Source organism: Dermacentor albipictus, chromosome 7, assembly GCF_038994185.2.
Source record: "Dermacentor albipictus isolate Rhodes 1998 colony chromosome 7, USDA_Dalb.pri_finalv2, whole genome shotgun sequence".
NCBI classification, from domain to species: Eukaryota; Metazoa; Arthropoda; class Arachnida; order Ixodida; family Ixodidae; genus Dermacentor; species Dermacentor albipictus.
The window spans coordinates 90,368,338-90,390,183 of record NC_091827.1 but is presented as its reverse complement, the minus strand read 5'-3'; the positions used below and the strand labels follow the sequence as shown (position 1 = coordinate 90,390,183).

The window sequence follows — 21,846 nt, the reverse complement described above, 5'->3', positions numbered from 1 at the left end:
TAAATAATGTCTAAATCCCGGTACGACTGCTGCATCTCAATAATTGTTGTAGTTGAACATTTTAGAACATGCCCAGCGTGTGACATAATGTAGAAAAAAATATATAGACATTCAGAGAAGGGGCAGTCACGTGCTCTAACTTTTGAATGTGTCATTGCTGACAACAGTGGAAAATGATTTTCTCATTGCAATACGTTTCTAATTTATTTTTGTTAAATAGTAGTGGGGAACCGAGGCCTTTAGAATCCGAGCAAAGTTCGCAAGTGGCATGAGCAAGGGCACAACGCCTTTCTTGCTTGCATAGATCAAATGGAACAGGACGAGGACGCGATCAAAGGAAGGCAGAAACCAGTACAGTGGACAGAGGAGAGAGGAATAGACCCCTTGTATAAACGCTGTGGGTTCCAGCCACCATCGCGAAGGATAGATATCGCCAGAGAGCGTATAGGACACGCGAAGGAAGTTTGTGGGTGGCGCAGGCCCTCTACAGGGCGCGTTGGACGTTCCCGCGTGTTTTGCACTGTTAGTAAGAGTGAAGGGCCGCTTAAAATACTTCATACAGCGCACACATGGTTGTAGTTACCCGTTTTTCACACTCGTGAGCTACAGCGCTGCCCCCACCTGTACGTCACTCGCCTAAAGCTGTGTCGGCGGCCACGGTGACATTTTCTTTTTTAGCCAAGGTTGACACTCCGGGTGGTCGCGGCGTGCTCACTTGATCACATGGCCTAATGCGCTACGCCGTTTGTGAGGCCTCTTCGGCAGAGCTAGAACTGTCATCGCTCAGGGTTGCTGCATCAGCACGCAAGATATCGCACCGTGATGCGCTTCCCGATTTGCTTCCCTACTTTTCACGTAGTTTGCTCCGATGAAATCTGGAATGACGCAAGACTCCGCGTGTCTATGAATCAAGATATATTCTACCTTTCCCGTTGTGCGGAGCCAAGCTTGCGTCGGCGGAGCAATGTTGCGCAGCAAATACTTTAACTTCGTCACCGAACACTACATCAAACTCAGTGAGGACAGTAGCTGAACCGATGATGTTTAAATTCGATATTTAAAAGTGCTAATAGCGATATACAGTAAACTCTCAGTTGTACGAACGTCGGTTTATCGAATATTTCAGGATAACGAACTTTTTAAAAATCCCCGGCAGTTTTCTTATAGATTCTATGCAAAAATGTTTTACTTAAACGAATTTTGGAACAGTCAATATATCAGTTTAACGAACTCGCTCAGAGGACCAAGGCTTGCACTGCACTGCAGGCGCAACCGATGCCCGCCTTCATCAAACCGCCGCTCCAGCGGCAATGTAACGTCCCTGGCGCTACAGCGCCCCTCGGGTGAAGCGGCGGCGCAGAAAACGAATGGCAACGAGGAATAGCCTGCGAGATGGCTCTCACAAAACGCGCAAGCATGTAATCTCGGAGGCCATAAACAAAGTAACAATGCTGGCGCTTACAGCGCCGCCAGAGCAAAGCGGCAATCTGTCACATCACAAACCACGTGGTGTGTGTGTGTTTTCCGACCGGCTATTCGGGGCATGGTCATCGTCTGTTTGACTGTTTCCCGTTTTGTCGGATCCGCGTGTGCACACGAACGACCCACGTGGTGTGTTTTTCCCAGATATATTCAAATTCCATTTCACGCAATTCTAACACTAGGGATGCCATGTCTTTTGCTCCATGAATTGCACTTCAAGCTTTTGCTCGGTATGGCATGTCTTATGGTGGTGTAGTGAATATTCAGTTTAGTCAACATTCAGTTAAGTGAACTATTTCCTTCGGTCCCTTGAAGTTCACTCAAGTGAGAGTTCACTGTATATCTAAAGGCGATATTTGAAAGTGCCGATATTTAAAATAATAACTAGCTAGATAACGACAAAACAAGCAAATATGGCTATTGTGTACCGAAAGTGCTTATGTAGAGAACTTTTGTTTCTAATTATGTTTAGGAAGCAAAGCTCCTCCTAGCTACTATCTTTAATTGCAGACAACCGTACCAACCGATGCCCTCGCATTATGTGGCATCGTCATAGATATGCCACCTGTAGCGCACCCAGAGAAGCGGGAAGTTTTGCACGAAACAACAGAAATTACCATGCAGGCTACGCTGCCACTAAATTTATATCAGTATTATGTTCCTTAACGAGGTAGTCAAATAACGGAGCGCAATTTGAACATGCAGATTGAGATAGACATATGATCGCTTGCGACATTGCTACCTGCTTTTTCATGACGACTTTTGGCTGACGTAATTGCGATGTAACCGCATGGTCCCTCGCGCGCTTTGCAAAAAAAAAAAAGAAACAGACAGCTTCACACTTTTTGCCCCCTTGATGCGATCTCTCCTCTCTGTTTTCTCCTGCAGACAATCCCTTGATCTGCGACTGCAGACTGGCATGGCTCTTGCCCGAGAGCAGCGAAGTTCGAGTGGTTGAGTATCCTATCTGCGACGGACCATGGTGGCTTAGAGGATGGCCGCTCCTGAACCTAACAGAACGAGATTTGCTCAGACGGGAAGAAGGCTGCGACTCAGGCTGTCGCTGCGAGTGCCACAAGGCTTCGCTTGGCCCAGGATCGATTGGTGTCAACTGCTCGTCGGTCCCAATGGGCCGCATTCCCAAGGCGTTTCCTCGAGGCACAACTGAATTGGACTTGAGCGGAAACAGGCTCAAGCACCTCGGCGACTTCGGCACAGAGGCACCGCTAGATTTGCGAGTCCTGTCAGTGAAAAACAAACTGCTTGAGAGCATCAACGTGACAGACATTCCCGAAGGCGTGAACTCCCTCGACTTGAGTGGCAACATCCTGCGCCACCTACCATACGACCTCGTAACACGTGGCAGGCTCACTTCCTTATGGCTGTCTGGAAATCATTTTACTTGTGACTGTGCTGACTACAGCTTCAGGGGGTGGATTCAAGCTCACCAAAACGTGGTAAGCTCAGCATTAAGAACATGGGGTACAGGTTAGTATGTGCGTATTCAATATATTGTGGGGGGAAGGGTCACCTCTGGCGCGATGTCCTGCATTTGCTATTTCGCGGTAACAGGCCCTTGTTTCGTTGCATATGCGAAGCATAACGAGAAAGCAGGCCACTGCTGTAAGGTTTCTGAGAGGGTACTTGTCAATGTTTGGCATATCGCCAAATGCAGTTCCAATACGGAGCTACGGTGGCTGAAATTGAAGGCACATTGAAAGAGCAATGCAGTTGGCTTGTCTAATGATGCCTGCTTCATACCGACGCTCCTTTAAATCAGTTTCTTCGGATCAATTTTCTTCAGGCGGAGTTCATTCTGTCATACCAAGATCATTTAAAAATGCAATGAGGGAACCTTTCAACTGAAAATTGATGCCACTTTTCGACCACAAGACGCAGCGAGCATCAATATGTAAGATTTTGAGTCGAGGCAATAACTTCTTTTCAGCCTCAAACACAAGCCAGGAACGTCGACGTGTGTAATCGCATCGGGATTTAACCCGTACGCCAACAAGGAAGTTTTTCTTGCTGCTATTGCCGGTAGCCGACAGAACAACGCTGCTGCCTCCTTTTCTTTTTTGTTGGTTGTCCGCTGGGCGCAATTTTTGTACACAACGAGGCCATCTGGCTTTTCATAATGGCCCGGACCCGCATTCACTAAAAGTTCCTACGATAGAAGTGATCGTACGGGAGAATTGCACCCGATCGCGATGCTGCACATAGGATTAGTGATGGTGACTGTAAGTGGGAAAGAACAATTCCGGAATATTGTTTATAGAATTCGGCCGTAGTATGTTATATACTATTCGCCGCAAGTCAGAGCTGTAGATGGAAGTATCGTCGCCACTTAAACGTGCACATGCTGCCACCATCGAAGTGTACACTGCAGTCACGTGCCTCACTGCTGATGATTTTATGTCGTCTGTGTGTAAATAAAACGCGCTCACTGCTCTGAAACTGATGCACATAGGAGCGAAGTACCACATTTTTGCCTCAAACCCTCCGAGTATTTCTTAAAATATATTATGGGGTTTACGTGCCAAAACCACGTTGAAAATATGAGGCACAATATAGCGGGGGACTCGGGAAATTTGGACCACCTGAGGTTCTTTATCGAGCACCTAAAACAAGGCATACGGGTGTTTTCGCATTGCGCCGCCACCGAAAAGCGGCCGCCGAGGCCGGGATTCCAGCACAGTATATCTCTATTTTGAGCTACTGATCTTACGTAGCGCAAAGACTACAGCGCAACCGCAAATATTATGCGAAGCATATTAACGTAGGTTTCGCGCTTGCGCACGACGCCCGGCGGTGGCCACCATTGACCCTGAAATGGGGTCACGTGACATGACGTCACGTGATGACATCACACAGGCTGCAGATGGGGCCTCATATCGCGCCGTCGGTCGCCTCCCGGCGGTGGCCACCATTGACCCTGAAGTGAGATCACATGATGTGACGTCACGTGATGACGTCACACCGGTTGCAGATGGGGCCTCATATCGCGCCGTCGGACGTCGCCCGGCGGAGGCCTCCACACTTCGGTTCGCGCCGTCGCGCGCGACGCGGCGGCGGCGCCACCATCGCTGCATCACGTGATATGTGAAGTCATGCCAGGGATGAAGCGGTGCGCGCCCGCCGTCGCGTCAGTCTCTGTGCCCGCAACCGCGCCAGCGTCTTTGCGCCGGGCGTGTATGCGGTCAAGATGCCTCCAAACGCTAAGGATACGCTAAGGTTAAGCCCAGTGGATGCGAAGTATCCACTGGGCTTAAGCTTGATATGCCTCCAACTTTTTTATGTACATCGTCGCCAAAACTGAAACCATCGTTTACCACTTCAGTTCAAGGAGACAAAGAGTCTTTAGAGAATACGCATTGCATACGAGTACATGTAAACACGCAGTGGCCAGAAGACAATCCGACGCGCGATACACATTATGGTTCAGTATTTGTCCACCAGGCGGCGACTCCGCTCGATGCTGTGCCAGGACTTACTTTTGGAAATGCGGTTGTTTGCTTTAAATCAGGGGTACAATCAGGTGTCGACGGGAACCAAAGGTCAGTGGTTCGCCTCGCATTGGGCGTTCACGGGAATAGTACAAATGAAGCTGTGCAGAATGATATGGGCTGGACTAGTTTTGAAGTGAGGGAAGCTCGCAGTAAAATTGAGTATGAAGAACCGCTGAGGAATACGGAAGAACGTAAATGGGTTGGGAGAGTGTTCAGGTATCTGTACATGAAAAACATTGATTGACAGTGGAGGAAAAAAACTAGAAAGCTTACCAGCAAGTATGCAGCCAGTAGGGTGGGCAACACAACAGCAAAGAAGGTCAAGCGGAAAGTCAGAGAGGCTGAAATAATTTCACGGGTGGTGGCAATGGACAAGAAACCTGCCATGAGTAACTACTTAAGAGGAAAAAACGAAATGAGGAAACAAACAATCTATGATAACTCAAAGGGAAGCTCATTGCTTTTCAAAGCCAGATGGGGATGCCTTAGAACACGCACCTATAAAGCGAGATATAAGACGGAAGAAGAAACATGTGCTTGTTGCGGTAAAGCTAGGGAGACTATGAAGAATGTTTTATTAGAATGTGAAGACGTCTACCCAACGGCAGCTTGAGGCGCCACTGGCCTGCTTGAAGCACTTGGGTTCAGCGAGAGCAGTGGAATAGTAAAAATGTCCGTAATAGGCCTTAGTAAGAGGAGATTAGAAGATTGGTGGAAGAAAAGTCGGAAACGACAAAAAACAGAGACGTCCATAAGTACAGTTCGAAATAGGGGATCAGAAAATTTGCGTGGGGCAGTTCATAGTGTTTTTTTCCTCCTTTTTATTGTTTAACCTAGGTGGGACATTAGGCACTATAATTGCAGGAGCTTAGTGGCGCAACCCACAACCCCGTTCCAAAGGGGACGCTCATAACATCCATCCATCCGTCCGTGACAAATGGCCACCGCCGCACTAGCCAAGGGCGCACCAACGGCGCACTCAGACGTGCGTAGTCGCCATCCAGCGCACGCCGCTGCCTCGAGACCTGTCGCTTTCAGGATGCGCAGCCATAGGAAGTGGCCACCGCCTTCAACTTCAAAGGCCACCGTGAAAGTGGCCTTTGAAGTTCCCTTTTTGACAGTAGCGCCAGCCACGCAATTTATGGTGCAGACGTCCAGGAGATGCAAGGCATAGACGTGCCTTATCGTCTCGACAAGCTTTTTACTCGCCGTAATGTCTAACTAAATTCACTAAAAAGAACTCCGGCGCTCGTGCCAACGGGTGCTCCAGGTATGCCGGTTCCATCAGCCGGCACGAGAATGATGGGTAATACATAGATTTGCGGAGACTTCGTCTTTCTGGCTTCAAATGCCAATAGGGCTTTGTAATTTCACCATATTCAAGAAAACTTTGGGTTGTAAATACGCCAATTCACAGTTAATGCCCTTACGCGCAAATATTTTTTCCACTCCAGTGTTCCGCATAATATGATTACGTCTAAATTAGAAAGAGAAAGCGGAATAAATACCACAACCTGATCGTCTCAGGTCACAACCACGACCACACAAGTCCTTCTGGCGCCATTCATTCCCGTCATTTGTGAACCTTCCCAGCGCCGGTGTTGCCGCTAGTAATGATAGCAGCGAATATAATTCGCGGCTTTGTGGCAGCAGTTTTGTTTCCTGCTGTCTACCTAAAACCTAGAAGAATTTGTTGTTATTACTTGCTATCGGTAAGATTTGTAGGAAGGGGACCACGCATATTTTATCGGCTAATTGTAAGAGATGCCCTCCACGTCATGAACTGCTAGGCAGATCCACAACTACTTTCAAAGGAGAATATGTGAATTTTTGGGTCTCAAATCAAAGGGGCCGACCGTCTTTTGCTAACAGTGATCGGGCGCACCGGGTACTTGAACCGTCATTACTTCACATGTAATTCAGCTTGCATGCGAGCATTCCTCAATATTTGGAAAGGTTACTTGTATCAGGAATTTCACGAAGTTGATGACGCCGAAGTCACAACGCAGCCTTAGCAACCATGACAGGTGGTTCTTTTGACCTTTCGGGACTGCGTCAATTCATGGCAGCTATAATCATGGTGATCGTCACAAGGCCTCGGAACTTGTTTGTGCCGTTGTTTAAGAAATTATCGCAGTATTCCCCGCCAACGCTCCGCAGTTCGATTTTTTTCTCTTCTCTGTCTTGTGAGTATTGGCTTTACGAAGTACACTGACTACAATAACACGCAGTGCTTACTGGGACGTAGTAAAATATGCGTCATGCGCGTCGTTGAGTTGTCGACACGGATATTCGTGATGTTACGATAGTATGTCGATTTATTTTTTTTTTCAAAAGTAAGGCATAAAACGCAATAGCATAAAATTGGGTCCCTTTATAGCCACGTTGCAGTCTATCATCGAGCATCAGTAGCACTCGTACTACATCGAAGTATTGAAACACATTCCCACATAACTGATGTTCGTTTCCTTGAAAAGAATCTTGAAGGGAATTCTTATTTTTTTGAAAAGAGAATAACAAAACGAACCAGTGCGCGTAGTAGATCAACAGCGGCATTACAATAAAACGGGTCATAATATTGTCACGTGGTCGTGACGTCAAAGAACACAGTAGCAGTACTGTGAAAGACAAAACTAGCTTTTATTGGGCGAACCTGTGCCCACAAAACAGGCTACACTTAAAGCACAACGATAGCGGCGAACACAGTCGGCGATCGTCGTAAATCTGATCAGCGGGTCAAGCGTGTCGGCTTTTGTACAGTAGTCATCGAATTTTCCAGACTAATCGTCGGGACCCGCATGCCTTCCACAAAGTTCTACACCATGCGCGTCAGGCGAATAAATCAGATAACACAAGGTTCGGCGACAACAGACTGCGGATAGAAGCATCGATAGCTTTTCAATATTTTAGTTTTTGACGCTGTTGTAATAGAGGACTTGCATAAAGCCGACAACTCTGTGCTGCCGTCAGGCCACGCTGGTGTTTGGCCGGCATTGTGAAAGATGGGCACAGGATGGCTCTAGTAGACAGTACGTTATCGGCACCAGCGCATGCATGTGTGCATTGCGCTTCTTCACTGAAAATCGACTTGCCCAGATTCAGCAGCGTTTCACTGTGCGAACACGGTTTCTATGTGTAAAGTTGCGGCCAGGTGCACGCACGTAATTGCGGAAAATTCAATACGCCATTCAGTGCGCCGATTTCAACTATGACCTCGACCGCTTCGTGGCCGTGCCGATAGTTCGTCCGTATTTCGCACTAGTTGCAATAGTTATGTGCAGCGTAAATAAATATGCACAGCGCACTCACGGCTCGGTATCCGTTTTTTTTTTTACCCTCGCAAGCTGCTTTTCACTCGCCGAAAGCCGTGCGGGCGCTCACGTTTGTTGAGCCAAGGATGATGACCGGACGTTGTGGCCGAATTGGACATGCGAGCCCCGCAGGGGCGTTTGCGTAAGCAGGCGTTTGGTGTGTTGCGACACCACGTACCCGAGCACACGAGGGTTGGACCCTCCCGCGTGTAGCCGTGCGCGGCTTAGCTGTGTCCGGGGAAAAGGGGATCCTGGGGGTTGAGCCGATGCCGGGTGTTTGGACCGTTAAGGCCCCCCGGCGGAGGCAACACACCTCTTTGGCCTCTGCTTCACGTAGACGGCACCCCCGGACTGAACCACCCGGGGGAAATCGGCAGTTGCCTTTTCCTGTCTTCTTCCTCCACACGCTTTTTCTTTACCCTCTTCTTTCATACCTGTCCTGTCTCCTTGTATCTTCTATTCACTTCAATTTTTCGTAGGTGGCAAGGGTTAACCTTGTGGGGCTAACCTACCTTGGTTATGTCGTATTAGGTTATAGTCTCGATGTACAGCTGGCGTGTGCTGGACTTGTTCGCATGTTCCTGTCGTGTCCCCTCGTTGGGCTCCATGGTGGGCGGCTGGCACCGTGGCTGAACAATACATTTTTTTCCTATGGCTCCTCCTTTCCCCCAAAATGATCGCCCCTCTCATAAATTAGGGCGGACCGAAGCAAGTGAATTTTTCCAGAAAAGGAAAGTTACCTTCCCAAAATATCATGTAATACATAGTGAAGTACAAGAAAAGCCAGCAAGAATCTTGTCCCCATTCACAGTATCCAAGTCCTTGACAGAAGCCCTCGGCCCTGGCTACAAGGTTTCAAAAATGTCTAGTGGCGATTTGCTGCTCGAACTTCGAGACAACGTGCAGTACACCAAACTGTCAAACCTTGCGTCCATTGGGGACATCCCTGTCTCTGTTTCATCCCACCGATCCCTCAACACTGTCCGCGGTGTAATATCAGAAATCGACTTGGTACACTTAACAGAGCAAGAAATGCTTGAAGGGCTCACCGACCAAGATGTCATAGACGTTCACCGGATCAAAATCTGGAAGGACAACAAAGAAATTTACACGAAACACCTGGTCCTCACCTTCAACAGCAACACACTCCCTGAACAAATAGAAGTCGGATACTTGAAAATAGATGTAAGGCCTTACATTCCCAACCCCCGCAGGTGCTTCAATTGTCAGAGGTTCGGCCGTTGCTCCCAGAGTTGCCGGGGCCGCAAAACTTGCGCAAAATGTGCTTCAAAAGTACATGCTACTGAAAACTGTAACGGTGCAGCGCGCTGTGTAAACTGCGAAGGAGAACATGCCGCGTACTCCAGGGCGTGTCCGTCCTGGAAAAAAGAAAAAGAAATCATCACACTGAAAACCAAGGAAAACATTTCATTCAAAGAAGCCTGAAGGCGCATCGCACTAACAAACACATTCCTCTTCAATGGAAGAAATAACTTCGCTGATGTGGTGCGACGGGGCGTAGCGCCACACCAAACTTCGGCGGCTGCTGAGGCAACGGTTACTGGGCCTTCAGCAGAACCACCCACGCCCCAGGCAGAGACAGCGCAAGCTGCCCTGCCACCTATTAATCAGGGCCCGCCGGTCCTCAAGCCGGCCGGCCAAGAGGTTTCTCCCCAACGGGAGAGGCCTAAAACCCACACACCCGCCTTGTCGCGGAGCTCCAGCGCCTCAGGAGAGGCCATGGAGACAACTCCCGATCCCCCCCGCAACCGCGGAGGTAGAACTCATTCGAAAGAAAGAAAAAAGAAAGAATCCCTATAACGGGTCCTCAAACACGAGGAACCTAATCATTTATAGCCACACCCCTACAAAATAATGAAACATGGCGTTCCTGGTACATTGGAATTGTCGTGGTCTTATCAAAAACTATAGCGACATAAAAGATATCCTAAACACTTTTTCTCCTGTGGCTTTATGTTTACAAGAAACGAACTTAGGACCACAACATAAGAACATTTAAAAAAACTACAAAGTATTTCGTTGTGACAGAGAGCAATCGAGTAGGCTCTCTGGAGGTGTCGCGATTATAGTCCAAAATGGTCCTGCTACTCACGAAATCAGGCTTCAAACGAAATATGAAGCTGCAGCAGTGACCGTCCTTGATTTTAAAACAATTACCATATGTACTGTTTATCTGGAACCACATTTAAATGTTACACTTCATGATTTAGAATCACTTTTTAAACAACTACCAGAGCCATATTTAGTAGTAGGGGATTTTAATGCTAACTCGTGTTTTGGGGGGAGTGACCAAACAGACACTAGAGGCCGTATCCTAGAAGATTTTATTTTATCAAATAACGTCTGCCTGCTCAATACAGGAAAACACACATATTGCTCTCCGAGCTCAGGAAAAATGAGCTGCTTAGATTTATCTTTTAGTTCTACATCACTTTTTACCGATTTTATATGGGATGTTGTTGACAGCCCCTACGGAAGTGATCACCTACCTGTAAAAATTAACCTATCATCCCCACCAGAAATCATCCCAAGCAAACCACGTCGTTGGAAGCTGCACCTAGCAAACTGGGCACTGTTCCATGAACAGGCCAGCTTGGAAAAAGTTTTCTCGAGTAATCTAAATGTCGATGATCAAAACAAATTGTGCACAACCTGTATTATTAATGCCGCGCTGCTAGCTATTCCTCAGTCCTCGGGAGTGGTTCGACATAATCGAAAAATCTGGTACACACAGGAATGTAAGGAAGCAAAAAAGAAACAAAACAAAGCGTGGTGCATATTCCGTAGATACCCAACCCATGATAACCTCGTAAACATTAAAAAGGCAAAAGCCAACGCACGCCGCATCCGTCGAGATGCTGAGAAAACTTCCTGGAAGAACTACATATCTTCTATTAAAAGCTCAACCACATCCAAAAAAATGTGGGAACAAGTCCATAAATTAAATGGCAGCTTCTCCCCTTTCACGGTCCCGTTTTTAACAGCTCCCGGCACACAAACAAGTATAGAGGAACAGGCAGACGTACTAGGGCAACATTTTTCGAATGTTTCAAGTTCCTCACACTACACTCAATCGTTCCTGAAGCACAAACATGCAACCGAAAAACAAAAACTTCCTACAAGTGGCTGTACAAATGAGCCCTATAATGCATTAATCACATTTCACGAAATCCGAAAAGTACTGTCCGCAGGTAAACAGACGGCACCCGGCCCTGATGAAATACACTATGCAATGCTGGCTCACCTCTCAGACGCTGCTGTGAACGCACTTTTACAATTCTTCAACAAAATATGGGTATCGGGAAAAATACTAGAGGCTTGGAAAAAAGCCGTAATTGTACCGTTTCTGAAGCCTGCAAAGCCACCAACCAGCCCTGGCAGTTACAGGCCTATAGCTCTCACAAGTTGTCTCGCAAAATCATTTGAAAGTATCCTGAATATGAGGCTGATGTTCACTCTTGAATCACGTGAACTCCTTGACATCCACCAGTGTGGATTTAAAAAAGCACGTTCAACAACTGATCATCTCGTCCGCCTAGAAAATACAGTCCGAGAAGCATTTCTACACAAGCAACACTGTTTAGCAGTCTTTTTCGATATCGATAAGGCTTACGATACCACCTGGAGGTTTGGTATTCTCCGCGACCTAGCAGAGCTTGGTATTTGTGGCAGGATGCTGAACTGCCTGAAAGATTTCATGTGCGACCGTTCATTTCATGTGCGCCTGGGTGCAACCCTTTCGAAGAAATTCGTCCAGGAGAATGGAGTGCCGCAGGGTTGTATTTTAAGTACAACACTTTTCATAGTAAAAATGAACTCCATATCAAAAATCATTCCTAGATCCATTATGTATTCTGTATATGTCGATGACCTTCAAATAGCATGCACATCCTCCAGCTTACCAACATGCGAGAGACAGATACAACTTACATTGAATAAACTAGCGATTTGGGCAGACAAAAATGGGTTTAAATTCTCACCCCAAAAAAACTGTTGCTGTCCTCTTCTCACTCAAAAGAGGCCTACAGATTGACCCCACCCTACACCTAAATGAAACCATACTTCTAGTAAAGAATGAACAAAAATTTCTAGGTGTAACTTTCGATAAAAAGCTCACATTCCTACCACACATAACCACTCTCAAAAAGAAAGCTTCGCAATCACTAAATATACTCAAGGTACTGTCATATAAACATTGGGGGTCTGATAGCACATGCCTTCTACACATTTACCGTTACTTAGTACGTTCCTCCTTAGATTATGGCTGCATAGTGTATGGTTCAGCAAAACCGACATACCTAAATAAACTAGACCCAGTACATAACTCAGGCTTGCGTATTTCATGCGGTGCATACCGAATGTCCCCTATAACTAGCCCTTACGTTGAAACAAACGAACCCCCACTAGAAACTAGAAGAACCGCTCTAACCTGTGCATATATCCTTAAGGTACAATCTCTACCAAAACACATTTGCTATCCCCTTGTAACAAAATGCCCTTCACGAGTAATTTTCAACAACAAACCACAAACTACAAGACCACTGCTTCTGCGATTTGAAGAGATGTGTCGGAATCTTGGCATAGTGGACACATTACCTGGCATTACCCACAGACAAAATCCACTACCCCCATGGTTCATCTTTCCCACAGTTTACGATCTCACTTTAACACAGTTCCGTAAAGCACAAACTCCGCCACAACAAATAATTCAGGAATTCCTTGCACTGGAAGAAAAATACAGCAGCTTCACAAACTTTTATACTGATGGTTCAAAAACGAACGAACATGTTGGAAGCGCAGTTGTACAAGGGAACTGGGAAAAAAACAGTAAGACTTCCGCAGTGCACATCCCTTTTCACTGCTGAATGTTACGCCATTTCTGTAGCCATAGACAAAATAATAAAGGAGAACCTCGCAAACAGTATCATATATACAGACTCCCTAAGTGCACTCACAGCTCTTCATGCCAGAAATGCAGTCACACCATTATTAGGAGGCATTATACACAATTTGTTAAACGCCACCACACAAGGACTGAACATTAAATTATGCTGGGTTCCGAGCCACGTCGGAATTAGTGGCAATGAGGGAGCAGATGCATGCGCGGCACAAGCCCGGCACAAAGAAATCACAAAAGTAAAAATACCTCCTAACGACTGCATGAAGTTAATACATTATAAACTAAGGCAAAAATGGCAGTCTGCTTGGAACAATGAAGTAAACAACAAATTACACCTTTTAAAACCCATGTTAGGTGAATGGAAATCTTGCACACACCAGGACCGTTTCAAAGAAGTGATTCTGTGCCGTCTTCGCATAGGACACACACCAAACACACAACTTCATTCTAACTAAGCAAGACGAGCCCCTATGTGAACTATGTGGAGATGAACTAACAGTAAACCATATCCTATTTTCATGCAGAAAACTTGAACCATTGAGGAAGACGTTTTTTACCATATTTTACAAAGAACACATCCCTTTTTACCCAGCTTTGATTTTAGGAGAAGATGCGCTTGTTGATGTATCATGTGTTTTTAGCTTTTTAAAAGAAGCAGGAGTTCTCATAAAACTTTAAAACTTCACAGAGCGTTAAACTACATAATACAGAACACCTCATCCACCTTCTCATCCCTGAGAAGAAGGCCGAGGTCTTTAGCTAATTTGTTGGGACTCTCCGGGCTCTTGCCCAGACAAGGACTCACTGAGGTGTCCCAACTTTTTAAAAAGAATCTTTGCCTCGTGTTTGGCGCACGATAGCTGTAAGGTCGCTCTGATTGTTCGGGTTCTTAAGTCTCACGAATCGGCCTCGTGCTTTGTGTATAGAGAGGGGGTTCACTTCCCCCATGTCAGCGGGGCGACAGTTGCTGTGTTATGTGGGGTCACAGGCAACGCGCAGGGCTGGGTGACGCATCGCGGCAGGTGCCAGGCGGGCGAGTGCCGATTCCTGGAAGTCGGTATTGTGCGCACGATGTTGGCAGTCCGCCGACGGGTCACACAGACCAGCCGTGAAACGGACCGCTGTACAAGGTATTGTGGGTCTGGCGCCCGCGTGCCTGACTAATTGGAGGCGCCGCCGAGGTTAAGCAGGACTTAGCAACTCTGACCCCGTGCCACATGCAGTGAGCATGGACCTAATCTGCTACGCGTCCGGAACGTAATCGCCAGCCTTGTTGTTGGGTGCGACTGCCTGCGTGGTGTCGAAGGCCAGCTTACCGTGCACGCTGTAGGAATGCGGTGCACACGTAAAGAGTTCATTCAGACGACGGCGTCGTGGAAACACGCACTCGGAGAACTTTGTCTTGTAGACAATAAGTTTGAAGGAAAAGGAGGGTCATCCGTCTCCCACACGGCCAAACTTTGAGTACAGCGGCACTTCATGGTGCCGGTGCCCCTGCTTCCGAGACATTTGCGGCCTAGACGCCGTTGGGATTTGAAACGGTCTAGCGATAACTTGTTCGGGCCTGGCGTGTTTTGCTGAGCCCGTCACTAGCTACGGAGAAATGAGAGGGCAACGGAGTTTTGGCGAAGAAGGAAAAGAGCTTTGTTTTCCAATATGTTTATTTTTGAGAGTAAGCCCATCCCTGTGGGTTGTGGCTTAACAAACGGTTGACTCTGATTGGCAACTGAACCTGTGGGACGGGCCAACGGACCTACCGCCTTTATTTCTTTGTATATTTGGGGCTATAAAAATCGGGACGACATGCTGTCCCTGAGACTTGGCTGAAATCAGGATTGCTGATAGATCAGTGAGCCTGCGTACTATGTACGTTAAAACGAGTCTGGGCTCTAACAGTCATTGAGACCGTAGAAGAGTGAGACTTTGTTTCTCAATTGTTCAAGTTTGTAATGTCTTTGTTTTATCTGTCATGTATATAGAAAAGTACACGTATAAATATTTCTTGTACATCTGACCTCATCGTTTCCTGCCTGCGTTTGATCAACAACTTCCGATCAACATCCGAGAAGCTTCAAGTTCCAACGGTGAAGCGAGGACGGAGAACGAACGAAACTTTACTATAGCCTAAGTTGCTTATGTGCCATTAAACTCAACTCAACTCAACTCAACTGTACATGCGAGGACACTTCGGCCGTGCTAGAGTGCCACGCGAGTACGTAAGATATCGCAGGATACCGTGCGTCGTTGTTTGCTTCCATCTCTTTCGTTTATTATTCTCTGATTTAATCGAAAGTGGTTCAAAACTGCACAAACGTTGTAGCACCTGCAGTCGAGGCCTTTTATCGTAACCTTTTTCGCTTTGTAGGAGCCAACGAAGAAAGCGTGGTGACATGCTAAGGGATCCTACGCATCCCTTTGCGGACTATCAAGCTGGAATGCGCAAGTCCTTCTTATGTGGCCTGTTATGTGGCCATGTGTATGTCAGGATGCCTCAGTGAGACCTGTAGCACAGCAGAGGCGGAACGTCTATCTTTAGAGATGGCGCTTGGAAACTAATGTGCGCACAGGTCTAATATGATGGCGAAGCAACAGCAATCTACATTACCGTTTTGTTCATCGTGGCATCCACTTTTAAAACTGGTGTTTATGAAAGAACAAGTGGTGTTCGAAACGTGGTATTTATGACGGTTTCATGGTAGCTGCCGTAGGTGGTGTCTAGGGCCCAGCTACAGAGTAACAAAAGCGGGGCTGGAAGGCAATACATTTGTGAATAAAATGTGCCGGAACAAACTGCAGAGCCGGCTACATGTCGCAGCCGCCATGTTTTGCACACTACTTACTATTTCCGGCGTTTACAGGCCGAAAAAGTGTAACCTTCGAGATTGCTGTTTCTTACACAAAGGGTTGGATTTAGACACAACCCATAAGTGTAAGGGTCAACCTGGACTAACTCAGCAATCAGTGGTTTTACTGTGGTGCTATTCTATTAGGAAACGTCGTAAATCACCTAAACCGAATACTAGGGATTTGAACCGGACAAACTGGATGGTTAATTTTAGGATTATTATGGTGAACATTAATGTTCATGACCCTGGCAAGGGAAAAACAGTTCGTCGTTAGTTTTGAGTTTTTCCTAGACTCACAAGCCTTACTTTTATCCAGGCAAAGTATTCGCAACAGATTTCACACATAGGAGGAAAATTTACGACTGAATGAAAACGGCATTGGGCACATCACAGCGGGTACGTTTTCATTACTCCGAGTGGGGGGCCCGAGAAGCTATCCAAACGCCACACACACAAACACACACACACACACACACACGCACACGCACAGACACGCGCCCGCACACACGCACGCACAGACACACACACACACACTCATATATATATATATATATATATATATATATGTATATATTGTCACGAAAGACAGTGCAAGATGTACCCGGCGTCGGCGAAGATGACAGTTATACTAGATAGCGCGCAATAATTCAAGCCAGCGTCCTCAGGTTGTACTTCTTCAGCGCCCGCCTCTTGCCGAGCGCGTGTTCCAGTCCCAACTTCTTTCTCTGCGCTGGCTCGTGACACCTTGCGGCATTATTCCCTCGTCAAAAGAAAGGCATCGACCCGATGCTTACTGAACTAGAAAGTAGAAGTGTGGAAGTCGTATGAGATCGGATTGGCGCCGCCTTAACGCGCGAAATACGGCTTGAGGCAAATAACATGCACTATCTCTGAGTTGTGCTGTCGATACCGAGGCGACGTGGCACCGTCGGGAATGACCTCATAGTTCACTAACGCGGCGTATCACTTTGTAGGGTCCAAAGTATCTACTAAGGAGCTTCTCAGACAACCCCTGGCGATGGACTAAAGTCCACACCCAGACTTGGTCACTTGGCTGGTACTCGACTTGCCGATGTCGAAGGTTGTAGCGTCGTGCGTCTGTACTCTGGTGCTTCGTGATGTTTATGCGCGCGAGTTGACGAGCTTCCTCTGCGTGTTGAGCAAGTTGCTCGGCGTCGGGAGTAAGTGATGCGTCGGTGTCGTGCGGGAGCATCTAGCGCCATCGTGGCGTGCGGGAGCACGCCATCTAGCGTGGTCTGGACCTCGCGCCCGTGGACAAGACGGAACGGTGTGATCGTGTGGTTTCCTGAATGGCGGTGTTGTACGCGAATGTAACGTACGCCAGGACTTGATCCCATGTTTTATGCTGGACGTCCACATACATAGACAGCATGTCAGCAATGGTTTTGTTTAGCCGTTCCGTCAGTCCGTGGTTCTGTGGATGATAGGCAGTCGCCTTGCGATGATGCGTACAGCTCAGCTCGAATATGTCCTCTATCAGTAGGTCTGTAAAGGCAGTGCCTCTGTCGGTGATGACATGTGCTGGGGCACCATGTCTGAGGACTATGTGTTCGATAAAGAACTGGGCAACTTCGTAGGCCGTGGCACGTTGTACAGCTTTCGTCTCGGCGTATCGTGTTAGATAGTCCGTGGCGACTATAATCAACTTGTTTCCACTGGCTGACAAGGGAGAGGGTCCCAGAAGATCCATGCCGATTTGATCAAACGGCGCGTTAGGTGGTGCGATGGGTTGCACTAACGGCGATTTCCTGCGTTAACACGTTGACTGTAGTGTTGTTTTCCTGCATGTCTCCTCGTGGAACGTAAGCGGGGATGCGATCGTCGGCATTTGTGCGCTGTCCAAAGCTGTCGACAATCTACAAAGACGGTTTAAACGCGTGAAAAGCTTCCCGGTTCATGCAGTACGCGTAGTGACCTTCATCTGTTGACTACCACTCACGTTGACTACCACTCACGTTGATTACCACTCACGTTGACTACCACGCACGTTGACTACCACTCTACATACACGCAGACGCACCAACAAAGGAATGCAGGGTCGATCGAAGCAGATTACGATGGCACGCACGCAGAAACAAGCGCGGTCAGGCACGGTCGCGGACGCTGCGAAGGAACGAAGCAGAGTTGACGTCACAACACCACGGTTTCCGGTCTCCGCTCCGCTCGCTCACTCAAAGTTGGGCGGAGCTACAGCGCAATTTCAACCAACGATTACGTCGCTCCTAATTGAAAAAAAGACCCAAACTTTACCTACATGGTTTATAAGGTTCCCGCATACGTATATGAGCGTGTTATTGAATTCGACAGACTCTTCAGCTTCCCTTTAACTCACGGCAATAGATCGCGCTGCTTCTTTTCCTCGGACATGGTTGGGTCCACCCGACGGAAGAGGCGCGTCATATCCTCTACGTACGAGGTCACGCTCTCGTTCGGCAGACGTATGCGGGATTGGAGCGCCCGTTCGGCTCATTCACGGCGATCAGCATTAGTGTAGGTCTCCAGCAAGGCACGATGGAACTCGCGCCATGATTTCATGAGCCCTTCTCGGTTCTCGTACCAAGTGCGGGCACCATCCTCCAAGCTGAAGTAGACGTTCCTTAGCTTCGCCGCGTCGCTCCACTCGTTTATCTCGGCAACGCGCTCAAACTGGACTAACCAATCTTTTACATACTCGAAGATAACTCGAAGATAACACTTTCGGCACTCGGAGATTCTGCAGCAGATACTGAGCTGCCGTTGTGGCCGTTGCTTCCCTAATGATCGGTAGGGACGTCCACGTTCCTTCCATACCGGTGTGTGGGGGCGTCGATGTTGTTGCGGAGAGATGATCAAGGTCCGGAGGCAATCCTCGGATTCTCGTGCTTGCTCGGTGAACAGGTGTGTTCACCAGTAGAGGACTGGAACTCCTGCTACCAGGAGGGGTTTGTGGCATCGGATGAACCGTGCCCCGTACCTCCACCAGTTTTGTCACGAAAAGACAGTGGAATATGTACCCGGCGTCGGCGAAGCTGATAGTTATACAAGATGGCGTGCAATAATTCAAGCCGGCGTCCTCAGCTTCTATTTCTTCAGCGCTGGCCTGTTGCCGAGTGCGCGTTCCAGTCCCAACTTTATTCTCAGCGCTGGCTCGTGAGACCTAGTGGCAATATATATATATATATATATGTGTGTGTGTGTGTGTCGACAGGCCACCATTGAAATCTGAACATGGCAACGTTTAACGTGGGAACGTTATCTAGTGAGGCGAGTCTATCAGTGTTCTTAAAGGAATTAAAGGGTAGTAAATGGGATATAATAGGGCTCAGTGAGGTTGGGAGGACAAAAGAAGCATATACAGCGCTAAAAAGCGGGCACGTACTGTGCTACCGGGGCTTAGCGGAGTGACGAGAACTAGAAGTCGGATTCCTGATTAATAAGGATATAGCTCGTTACATACAGGAATTCTATACGATTAACGAGAGGGTGGCAGGTCTTGTTGTGAAACTTAAAAAGAGGTGCAAATTGAAGGTAGTACAGGTGTACACGCGCCTGCATCCGGTCATGATGGCCAGGAAGTCGAAAGCTTTTATGAAGACGTGGAATCGGCGATGGGTAAAGTCAAAACAAAATACACTATACTGATGGGCGACTTCAATGCCAATGTAGGCAAGAAGCAGGCTGGAGACAAGTCAGTGGGGGAATATGGCATTGGCTCTAGCAATAGCAGGAGAGAGTTATTAGTAGAACTTGCGGAACAGAATAATATGCGGATAATGAATACCTTCTTCCGCAAGCGGTTTAGCCGAAAGTGGACGTGGAGGAGCCCAAATGGTGAGACTAGAAATGATAAAGACTTCATACTGTGCGCTAACCCTGGCATCATACAAGATGTGGACGTGGTCGGCAAGGTGCGCTGCAGTGACCATAGAAAGGTAAGAACTCGAATTACCCTAGGCTTGAGGAGGGAACGGAGGAAACTTGTTCATAAGAAACCAATCAATGAGTTAACGGTAAGAGGGAAACTAGAGGAATTCCGGATCAAGCTACAAAACAGGTATTCGGCTTTAACTCACGAAGAGGACCTTGGTGTTAAAGCAATCAACGACAATCTTATGGGCATCATTAGGGAGTGTGCACTAGAAGTCGGTGGTAACTCCGTAAGGATACCAGTAAGCTATCGCAGGAGACGAAAGATCTGAACAAGAAACACTAACGTATGAAAGCCTCTAACCCTACAGGTAGAATAGGACTGGCAGATCTTTCCAAGTTAATCAACAGGCGTAAGACAGCTCAAATGAGGAAGTATAATATGGATAGAATTGAACATGCTCTCAGGAATGGAGGAAGCCTAAAAGCAGCGAATAAGAAACTAGGAATAGGCAAGAATCAGATGTATGGGTTAAGAGACAAAGGCGGCAATATCGTTACTAATATAGATGAGATAGTTCAAGTGACTTAGGAGTTGTATAGAGATTTATACAGTACTAGTAGCACCCACGACGATAATGTGAGATAGAATAGCCTAGAGGAATTTGAAATCTCACAAGTTACGCCGGAAGAAGTAAAGAACGCCTTGGGAGCTACGCAAAGGGGGAAGGCAGCTGGGGAGAATCAGGTAACAGCTCATTTGCTGAAGGATGGTGGGAACAATGTTCTAGAAAGACTGGCCACCTTATATACACAATGCCTCATGACATATAGCGTACCTGAATCTTTGAAGAACGCTAACATAATTCTAATCCATAAGAAAGGGGGCGCCAAAGACTTGAAAAATTATAGACCGATCAGCTTACTGTCCGTTGGCTACAAAGTATTTACTAAGGTAATCGCAAATAGAATCAGGAACTCCTTAGCCTTCTGTCAACCAAATGACTAGGCAGGATTCCATAAAGGCTACTCAATAATAGACCATATCACACTATCAATCAGCTTATAGAGAAATGTGCGGAATATAACCAATTCTCATATATATCTTTCATTGATTAACAAAAAGCGTTTGATTAAGTCGAAACTTCAACAGTCATGGAGGCAGTACGGAATCAGGCTGTAGATGAGCCGTATGTAAAGATACTGAAAGATATCTATAGCGGCTACACAGCCACCGTAGTCCTCCATAAAGAAAGCAACAAAATCCCAATACAAAAAGGCGTGAGACAGGGAGATACGACGTCTCCAATGCTATTCACAGCGTGTTTACAGGAGGTATTCAGAGACCTGGAGTGAAAAGAATTGGGGATAAAAGTTAATGGAGAATACCTTAGCAACTTGGAATTCGCTGATGATAATGCTTTGCTTAGTAACTCAGGATACCAATTGCAATGCATGCTCACTGACCTGGAGAGGCAAAGCAGAAGGGTGGGTCTGAAAATTAGTCTGCAGAAAACTAAAGTAGTGTTGACAGTCTCGGAAGTGAATAGCAGTTTACGATAGGTAGCGAGGCACTGGAAGTGGTAAGGGAATACATCTACTTAGGGCAGGTAGTGACCACGGATCCGGATCATGAGGCTGAACTAACCAGTAGAATATGATTGGGCTGAGGTGCGTTTGGCAGGCATTTCCAAATCATGAACAGCAGGTTGCCCTATCCCAGAAGAGAAAAGTATGTAACAGCTGTGTTTTTCCAGTACTCATGTATGGGGCAGAAACCTGGAGGCTTAAGAAGAGGGTTCTGCTTAAAATGAGGACGGCGCAACAAGCTATGGAACGAAGAATGGTAGGTGTAACGTTAAGGGATCAGAAAAGTGCAGATTGGGTGAGGGAGCACATTAGAGGTAATG

The 21,846-nt window shown here is 47.1% G+C and overlaps 1 protein-coding gene across 2 annotated transcripts in view; it reads left to right on the top strand.

Annotated features, from left to right (window-relative positions):
- The window catches only part of LOC135908751 (protein toll-like), a 64,101-nt gene that overhangs the window by 25,153 nt on the left and 17,102 nt on the right, over positions 1-21,846 (top strand). For both annotated transcript variants that reach the window (XM_065440598.2, XM_070522438.1), the window contains exon 3: positions 2,371-2,939. In XM_065440598.2, the coding sequence (XP_065296670.1) occupies positions 2,371-2,939 (569 nt within the window). The remainder of the gene's footprint in view (positions 1-2,370; positions 2,940-21,846) is intronic.